The following is a 10,153-nucleotide window of genomic DNA, read 5'->3' as shown; positions in this document are numbered from 1 at the left end:
TGGTATGTCCACGTGTGCTGATGGGCATCTTTGAGTGGGTTTCAGCCATTGTCCACAGTTCTTCTCCATTGACTTCCCTCTTCCCTTCTCACTTCTATTTACCACGAGAGGCTGGGAAGCTGACACTGCCCCACCTACCTTGGCATCGAAGGCGTGTTTGAAGATCTCACACAAGGTCTTGGCATAGGCTTGTGATTTGCCCGTCTCGGTGGCATAGAGGATGGTCGCTTTGACCCTCTTGGCCATTGCCTGCCCCATCAGCTTGGCTGAGAATTTGACAGCTCTAGGGGAGAAAAGATGAAGAGGAAAATTGGAAACAGAGAAGGAAGAGAAGAGGGTGGACTGGGACTTTGGAGCAAGAACTGTGGTCTATGAAATACAACAGGAAATAACTTATTTTCGTGGTCTTTAATGGTTTCAGGAGTCCCCTCAGAGATACTCAAAGTCCCTGAGTTTAAGTTCTGTACATTGACTCCTTCCTTAAATCTCTCCAGAGTAATTAGTCATAAACTAAAATAGTTAATTTTGTTAATATAATTGAATAGTCCAAGTCTTTTTTTCTTTTTCGGAGAGGTTTTTTTGCTATAGGGTGTGTGCACTTGCCAGACAGACAGAGAGAAACATAGAGACAGAAAGTGAGAAATCACCCCCCAGGGGGGATGGCCACACCACAATCCCTTCTCCTCCATTCTCCTCTCGGGATCTTGGACATGCACGCACATGCACCCAGCATGAGTTTTAGTTGCTGGGTGTGGGACTTGAACCGCAGTCAATTACATGGGAGTCCAGCGACCTAGACATTACACTAACTGCTGGTCCCAGTAGTCCAAGTCGTAAGAACCTCGGTTTGCTGGGACCAGCAGATGGCGTAATGGTAACATCATTGGACTCCCACATAGTTGACCTTGGTTTGAGTCTTGGACACGTGGCTTAAAACTCATGCCAGGCATGTGTGCATACATGTCCAAGATCTCGAGAGGAGAATCAAGAAGGGAATGAGGCATGGTCATCCTCTCTGGGGGGGGGAGGGTGATTTCTTACTTTCTGTCTCTGGTGAGCAAGCGCACTTGCCCTATAGCAAAAATCTCTCTAAAACAAAACAAAACAAAACAAAAACCATGGTTTGCTAAGCATTGTCTCAAAAGATGACCATCCATCCATTTACTCATTCATTCATGCATCGAATATTTGTTGAGTAGCTAACTATATGCCAGGCATTGTTGCAGGAGGTGAAGGCCATAGAGAACATAGCTGTGGACAGAAGTTGTTCTGGAGCTTCTATTTATGTGTCTGTATGTGTTTGAGAAAGAGACTGAGAGAAAGAAAGGAATCACTAATAAGACCAGACATTGGGTTATAAGGGATATCAGGAGTTTATAGGTCCACAAAGAAAGGGCCAGGCCTGGTTTATTCTGGAATGTACATTCACAGAACCTGTGTATGGTCTCCCACTTTCTGTCTTGTCCTGATTGAAAAGAACAAACTGCCTTGATCACCATGCAATGAGAACAGTTGTATTTCTCCTGTAGGTTTGAGCCTGTCTTAGGGCCTTGAACATTCCTAGGCACTGAACAAAGGGCTTAAGTTATTGCCCAAAACACTGATTGCAACTGGCTCTAGCCCTCAGCCAAATTTCTTAAACTCTCATGTGAGGGCACTGCAAAATATGAATTTATTTCAGTGCGGTAAGTTTTTGAAATCCTTATGTATGGTTTTTTCATAATATGCATTTTCCATGAACCTTTTGAAGACCTCTCATCTCAACTCCATACCCCGACTCTCTCGCTCGGGACATACCTACATAGGATATCTTTCTTTTGTTATCCATTGTGAGGATATGCCACAGCCCATTCTGTAAGTAAGTTCCCTTAATATTGGGTTGTCGGGAAAGTCATGATGCATTTTTGCATAGAAGAATACATCAGGAATGATGCTGTTTCCGAGGCCCTGGGAGCTTCAGTATCAAGCCCAGCCTCTCTCCAGCTAAGTAGAGGAAGCCCAGCTTAGCACTCCCTCCATTGTCTACTGGGCAGGGGGCTGGGTGGGCTCAGGAATACCTGAACTTAACTCCTGAGCAAGCTTCCCTGTTCTAACCAGGAATCTCGATGTAGAAAAATTGCTAATTATCCCCCACCTGGGAATTATTGCAATAAATGCATCATTTTTTAGAATCAGGGTAACCACCCACGCTGTAGGAAGCCTCCGAGCTAAGGGGGAGAGACGGAAAGAAATAAAAGGTGCCTGGAGGGTTCCCTTTGAATGATCTGAGCATGAAAGCACATCTATAATCAACTCCCATTGTTTCTACCCCAAACTTAATAGTGCAATTAATGTTTTAGATTTCTCCCTCCCTTCTCTCCCCAGAGACAGTGGAACTGAACTGAAGCCAACGGCTGCCCTGAGAATATCAGAGATACTCACGTTAGGGAAAGGGTTGCTGCTGGTGTGTTCTTGCTTGGTTTTGAGTATGGAATGAAGGTGGAAGGACAGAGAGAGAAAGAGACCCCACAGGCCATATTAATAGAGCCAAGACCTAAAATTCTGGGTTCCTAAAAGACTCATCAGTGGGTCTGTGGTCCATGGCATAGATGGCACCTGTCAGGCAACTAAATATCATACCTACAAGGTTCTAACCTCACTAGATAGCTCATGAGATATCAATGGCTTCTGCCAATAAGTTAGCTCCACATATTGTTTTCCACCTGGATCACTGGGATCCATCCTTCCTTCCTTCCTTCCTTCCTTCCTTCCTTCCTTCCTTCCTTCCTTCCTTCCTTCCTTTCTTTTTGTAGAGGGTTTTTTTCTTTTCTATAGGGCGTGTGCACTTGCCAGAAAGAGAGAGACAGAAAGCGAGAAATCACCCCCCTGGTGGGGGATGCCATGCCGCAATCCCTTCTCCTCCATTTTTCCTCTTGGGATCTTGGGCACACATGCACATGCGCCCAGTGTGAGTTTAAGCCACTTGGTTCGGGATTCAAACTATGGTCGACTACATGGGAGTTCAGCAACATAGACATTACGCTAACTGCTGTCCCTGGGATTCTCTTTCTTGAAGCAGAAGGCTGGCATCTCTATCTGTCTCTATCAGCTCTGCTCTGCTAGTCATCTGGTCCCCTGGCCGGCCAAACATTTTTCAGGAAAATGATTCTTCAGTAGTCTTGGTCCATAAGCCCTTCCTTCCCTTCTTTGCTCAGGTAAGATTTGTTCATCTCATTCTCTAGCTTGATTGTCATCTCCTCAAGGAAGCCCTCCCTTACCTCCCAGACATGGTGAATTCTATTTTATGGTACCACAAACTATGCCTTGATGTGAACTTTCACAGTTGCAATGTTCACTGTATTTGTGTGATTCTTTGACACATCGCTAGGGTTTGGATAATGGTTCATTCCCCAAAGATTCATGTTCTGGAAGCTTGGTCTCCAGTGTAATGGCTTTGGGAGGTGGTAAGATCTTTAAGATGCAGGGCACTATCCAATTGTAAAGCACCACCCAATCAACTGGGGTTGTAGAAATGACAAACCGAGGAAGTGGAGATTCTCTTTCCTCTCTTTTTGCATGTGCTGACCTTCCTCTCTGCTTCAGTTGGCTGTTACGTGACATAGCACTGGAGGACAGTCTGATGCCAGCCCCACACCTTCAGACTTTCTAGACACTAGAATCGTAAGCCAAATAAATCTCTATCCTTTATAAATGACCCAGTCTCAAATATTTCTATTTAGCAACACAATAATAGCCTAAGACACAAACAAATGGCTGTGAACTTCATGAGAGCAAGAACCACATTTGTATAGCATGGCATGACATTCATGATGCTTAGCATAGCAGCTGACACAGAGAAGGCAATTGATACTACTCATTTGTTGGCTGAATGAATACATGAATGAGTAAATAAGTGAGTGAATAAAATTAGAGTTCATTCCTGGGTCCACGGTCATCCTTGGACTAGTATTGTGCTAGAGTCAATTTATCCCAGCTCCTCTTTATTCTGGGTTTAGTGACTTCCTATTGGTAGGCTGAAGTTGGCCAGAGTGAAAATATTTACACCAAAGAAATTGGCAAATGTTACAAATCAAGGTATTATTATTATTAGTATTACTATTATTAGGAAAGCTGGTTCCCTAGTGTACCACTGCCTCCAGGATAAAAATTTAGGGAACTGAGAAAGGAAAATGAGGTTGAAAAGAAGAAGAGTTTGGCAGCATTCAAATTCCAGACTCAGGCAAAGAAGGTATGACAGAAGGAAATGGAGAAAACATATTATATGAGAGATCAGAGGGCGTAGCACCTGCTTGATATCCTTTCTGGGACTCTCTGAGTTTGTGGGCTCATCTACCCACCTACCCACCCACCTAATACAGAAGACTCACTCTGCCAGCTTTTTGAAGCCAATGGCTCGCCGCTTTGTGGGGGTCCCGTTGGTGCCTTTCCAGACATGGGTGTTCCAAGGATCAGGCTGGGAAGAGAAGAATATAGATGTTGCAGTGAGGGAATCTGGCTCTTCTTGGACTCTTTGGGGCTCTTGATTGTCTAACAGTCTTAAAGGGCAAAATTCTGCCAGTGGTGGTCAAAGGAGTCCTTGTACACAGTGGATGGTCCAGCCACCCTGTATTGTGTTGCAAGCCCTTCCTACTCAACCCTTGGTCCCTCCAAAACTCTCTTGTTGTGACCCCACTACCCATTTAATCTCTACTGGTATTGTAGCTAGACCTGTGCTGTTCAATATGGTAGCTACTAGCCACAGATGGCTGAAGAGCAAGTGGGTATTCAAAGCACTAGCCTGAATCGAGATGTCAGTAAGTGTAACATACACACTAGGTACAGGAGACTTAGTACGAAAAGAGGCCAGGAGGGGGCAGGACCTGGTATTCAAAAGAGGGGGTGAGCCGGTAGTTGAGCATCTCCTGGTGGAAGACAGGGGTGATGCTGCCAGACATGGGGGGTACTATCCACACCCAGTCAGCAGGGCAGCCCCCCCGACAGCGGTATTCATTCTCCATGTGTTTAATGAAGGACTCAGTGGCAGAGTGATGGTCAACGATGGTCACTTTGTCACTCTGCGGGAGGGAAGAGAACAATCAGAAGGTAAGAAAAGCTGGAGAGTTCAGACTTCTTCCCCCATAGAGTGGTGTTCCCAAAGGGTGGATTCAGAGATGATTTTAAACAGTGTAAAGTTAAACCGTGATTCTTCTCCTATTTTTCTTTTAGTCTTCCTAATTGTATTCAGGAGAAAGTTTCCATTTGGTGCTAATGTGTCTCTAATGCCTTTTGGCCAATCTTCTTCTTGCCCCTCCCTGCTTTTTACTTTTTTAGTTTTTGCTACAGGGTGCAAGTGCTCATGAGAGAGAGACAGAGGAAGAGAGAGAGAGAGAGAAAAAAAAAAACCCTAGAGGGCATGCTCACATTGGGAACCCTTCTCCTCCACTTTTCCCTCTTTTGGGGGTTTTGGGCACAAATACACATGTATCCAGCGTTTTGTTCAAGTCATCAGTCTGGGACTCCAACCTTGTAGCCAGCCACATGGGAGCCACTCCATGAGGTGGCCCCAATAGGTATATTTTTACCTTTTAAACCTCTGTAAATTTGAAGGCTCTTTGATAATAGTTTTGATAAATATGAGAATATATGTACTTATACCTTATTTCCTCAGAAAATTATTTCAATAAGATTATTTAAAATAACATAAATGAGAAAAGGCTTATTCAAAAATTATTATGAGACAAAAATTTAATAGTAACTTAAAAGCAAGTAGCAAAATTTATATTATAAGGGTCCAGCAGGTGTATGGTGATTAAGGTGGCTGGACTCCTATATGGCTGACCATGGTTTGAGTCTCTGAGCTGCCAGCTTCCTTTCTCATTTTTCTTTCCTCTTTCTCTGTCTCTCTCTGGTCAACTTAAAAAACATAAATAAATAAAATAATAGCAATAAATAAATTTAAATTAAATGATTCTTTAAAAATTTATATTATGAAACTTTGATGTGTTAATATAGAGTTTCTAAAATGAATAATGTATTATAAATATTCTTTAGATACATGGGAAAAGGCCTTAAGCAATCAAAAATGAAAATCAGAATGTAAAACCTAACAGTATGAGATTGAAATGATAAATTATGTCTGTATATAAATAAAAAATAGACTAGATAAAAGTAAAAGATTAGAATATTAAAATTCTGAAGTACAATTTTTAAATTATATTTTGAGAAAAACAAATAATGGAAGATACCAAAACTTCTGGAAAGTCTAATTTAAATAATAATTCTAAGTGGAACCATTTTTCAGATCATGGCAATATAACAAATGGTACATCCAGCTGGATCCTTAGGATGTGAAACTCAATACCATTCATCTACCATGTGAAAGGATTATTCTAAATACACAGTAATTTTCTTTAATATGACCAACCTCAAAGAGCTATTCAAATATCTCATATATCTTGACCAAAAAGGAGTGATCACCATGAGCCAAGAGTTAGAGAAACAATGTCTTTTTTTGAGAATAATTCTTTTATTTAACTTTATTTATTTTTTAATTTGACTAGAGACGGAAAGAGCGAGAGTGAGAAAGTAAAAGAGAGAGAGAAAGAATGAGAAAGCAAGCCACCAAGTCTGGGACTAGAACCACGGTCAGCCATGTAGGAGTCCAGTGCCCTTACCCATCATACCACCTGCTAGCCCCAAGAAATGACTTTTTAAGGTAAAAAAAATTTTGAGAGAGATTTTTGCCATAGGGCACATGTGCTTGCTGGAGAGACAGAGAGAGAGAAACCTAGAAATCATTCCCCAGGGAGATTGGCCATACCTCAATCCCTTCTTCATCCTCCTCTTGGGATTTTGGGCATGCACACATAAGCCTTCAGCATGAGTTTTATGTCACTGGGTCTGGGACTCAAACTGTAGTTGACTATGGAGGAGTCAAGCAATTTCACCATTATAACATCTGCTGGTCCCATTTTTAATGGTAAATCGGCCAGTGGTGGTCAAAGGAGTCCTTGTACACAGTGGATGGTCCAGCCACCCTGTATTGTGTTGCAAGCCCTTCCTACTCAACCCTTGGTCCCTCCAAAACTCTCTTGTTGTGACCCCACTACCCATTTAATCTCTACTGGTATTGTAGCTAGACCTGTGCTGTTCAATATGGTAGCTACTAGCCACAGATGGCTGAAGAGCAAGTGGGTATTCAAAGCACTAGCCTGAATCGAGATGTCAGTAAGTGTAACATACACACTAGGTACAGGAGACTTAGTACGAAAAGAGGCCAGGAGGGGGCAGGACCTGGTATTCAAAAGAGGGGGTGAGCCGGTAGTTGAGCATCTCCTGGTGGAAGACAGGGGTGATGCTGCCAGACATGGGGGGTACTATCCACACCCAGTCAGCAGGGCAGCCCCCCCGACAGCGGTATTCATTCTCCATGTGTTTAATGAAGGACTCAGTGGCAGAGTGATGGTCAACGATGGTCACTTTGTCACTCTGCGGGAGGGAAGAGAACAATCAGAAGGTAAGAAAAGCTGGAGAGTTCAGACTTCTTCCCCCATAGAGTGGTGTTCCCAAAGGGTGGATTCAGAGATGATTTTAAACAGTGTAAAGTTAAACCGTGATTCTTCTCCTATTTTTCTTTTAGTCTTCCTAATTGTATTCAGGAGAAAGTTTCCATTTGGTGCTAATGTGTCTCTAATGCCTTTTGGCCAATCTTCTTCTTGCCCCTCCCTGCTTTTTACTTTTTTAGTTTAGAGAAATCACCCCCTCCAGGGGGTATGACCAACTGCACTCACTTCTCTTCTATTCTCTCAGAATTTTGGGCATGTACACACATACACCTGGAGTGTTTTTAGGCTATTAAGTCTGGAACTCAAATCACGCAGTCAAACACGTGTGATTCAGCCACCTTAACCTCCACACCACCTGCTGCATTTAATATCATTTTCCACAGAGCAACATGCATTTAGAGGCCAATGTGTTTCTGGTAATGAGGGTGAGTATTTGTAATGAGATCATCTGAGTCCCTAAAAGATGACAAGACAGAGGATGCCTGTCATATCAATGCTAAAGAATCTTGGGAACCAGCAGTTAGCGTAATGGCTATGTCGCTGGACTCCCACGTAGTCGACCGCGGTTCGTGTCCCGGACCCGGTGGCTTAGAACTCATGCTGGGCGCGTGTGTGTGTGTGCCCCAAGCTCCCGAGAGGAGAATGGAGGCGAAGGGATTGCAGTGTGACTATCCCCCCTGGGGGGTGATTTCTCGCTTTCTGTCTCTATGTCTCTCTCTGTCTGTCTGGCGACCGCATGCGCCCTATAGTGAAAACCTCTCAAAAAAAAAAAAAAAAAAAGATTTTTAAGCAAAAAGCCATAATCCCCTGCTTTCCCATAATTTATTAATTTCTTCATCAACTGGTCCCTATTCAAGACCCACATGGGAGAGGAAGGCATGCAGGACAGGAAGCTGACCACACTGGTGGGCAGAATCCCCCAAAGGTGGTTTCTGGTAGCTAGGTCTCTTGCCTCTCTGCACCAAAGCTCCGAAAGGTTTTAGATCCCATTCTAGCCTGACCCTGGTGATGCTACCTGGAAGCTGTAGAGAACAGCGATATTGATCTCCACCAGTGCCTGGTCCTTCCACAGGGAGGACGTCTTCCTCATGTCCAAGTTCATCTTCTTGGCTACTTCCTGAAAGGAGAAGGAAACAGACTCAGAGTCTAGGCACTTTGGGTTTCAGACTAAAGAGAACAGGGCTAGCTTGTGTCATTAATGAATTTCTTATCCATCAACTCATTCAGGGATTGAAGTCACTTATTCAAAGATGTTTTGTTTTCAAACCATGGCTGGCCATTGGGATCCGTCTCCTTTAATAACTAGGCCAGGGGGCTGACCCCAAAGGTTTTTTTTTTTTTTTTTTTTTTACTGAGGCTAGCTGAAGTGGTGCAGTCCCCTTTTAAAACTAGGGCAGGGGGGTGTCCCCCAAGGTTTTTTTTTTTTTTTTTTTTTTTACTGAGGCTAGCTGAAGTGGTGCAGGTGGTAGATGCCACTGTGCCATACTCGAGCCAGAAGGAAGGCCTGGGTTCAGACCCAGGTTGGTTTGACCACACCGTGTGCCCATGTGTGCCCATGATCTTGGCTCGAGGCTGAGGGGAGGATCACAGTATGGTGAGACCTTGTTACGTCTCTCTCTTGTGGAAAAAAATAAGCTTTAAAAAAGATTTTTTACTGAGAACTTACCGGCAACAGAAAAACAGAGGCTTTATTAGCTCTCTAATGACTAAGCTCACATTCTAATGAGTAAGTTAGAGTTAATACTGTGATTTGTGTTAATTCCTAGGAAAGGAACTAAGACAAGGGAATGGAATGAAGAAGGGGTCAGAGGCTGGGTTAATTCAACCAGGGTAGTCAGGAAGACCCCCGCAGAGATGGCAAATAAGATGAGACCCAAATGATGACAAGAAGCAAGACATTTGCAGATCTGGGGAGAGAATGTTCTGGGCAAAGAGAACAGCCAGTGCAAAGGCTCTGAGGTGGAATCAGGCTTGGGCCATCTCTGATACAGAAAAGCCAGTGTTTGGAGAGAGGAGAGTGACAGGAAGTTGGTGAAAGATAGGCTCAGACAGCTGCCTGGACTTGTCCAAGGGCCACAAAACCAGGTGGCCTTGGAGTTGAAGCTCAGGGAGATGCCTGATGTCCAAGACCTTGCAGCTGCTCCCCAACCAGGCTTTGGAAAAATTACTTGGGAAAAACAATTCATGACATTTATGCTATAGCTAAACTGAACAGGAGCTGACATCAGGAGTAGGGAAGACCCAACAGCAAATTCATTAATTAAAACCCTGCTTTTCACGTCCCCTGTCAATTCCAGTCCCTGGCAGGAACCCGGTCTCATTACAGGGCTAGCATGCAGCAATTTCTCAGGTTTGGTAAATTGCTTCCCAGCCCCAGCTGTCAACATTTGTACATAATGGCAGCTGCAATTGGAGGGTTGGAGTGGGAGAGAGTCTCATTTAAGTTACTTGGTGACTCCTCTTTGCAACTGAAATATAAGCAGCGATCAGAAAGCGGACTTATTAATTCAGTCTTTGAGTCTGAGGCGTTAGGTTCTGCTTGGGGTCTTTATTGCTGACATGTTTGCAGAAAGTGAGGAATTTGCTGCTGCTCTACATAAATACATAAA

At 43.6% G+C, this 10,153-nt stretch overlaps 1 protein-coding gene across 1 annotated transcript in view; it reads right to left on the bottom strand.

Moving 5' to 3' along the window:
• The window catches only part of NOS1 (nitric oxide synthase 1), a 121,641-nt gene that overhangs the window by 55,267 nt on the left and 56,221 nt on the right, over window positions 1-10,153 (bottom strand). Inside the window, 4 exon segments of the mRNA XM_027773089.1 lie at window positions 139-283; window positions 4,368-4,453; window positions 7,273-7,467; window positions 8,560-8,661. Coding sequence (XP_027628890.1) covers window positions 139-283; window positions 4,368-4,453; window positions 7,273-7,467; window positions 8,560-8,661 — 528 coding nt within the window.

This window comes from Tupaia chinensis, unplaced genomic scaffold (genome assembly GCF_000334495.1).
Source record: "Tupaia chinensis unplaced genomic scaffold, TupChi_1.0 Scaffold000320_1, whole genome shotgun sequence".
Lineage (NCBI taxonomy): Eukaryota > Metazoa > Chordata > Mammalia > Scandentia > Tupaiidae > Tupaia > Tupaia belangeri.
This window is presented reverse-complemented; position numbering and strand designations above follow the sequence as displayed.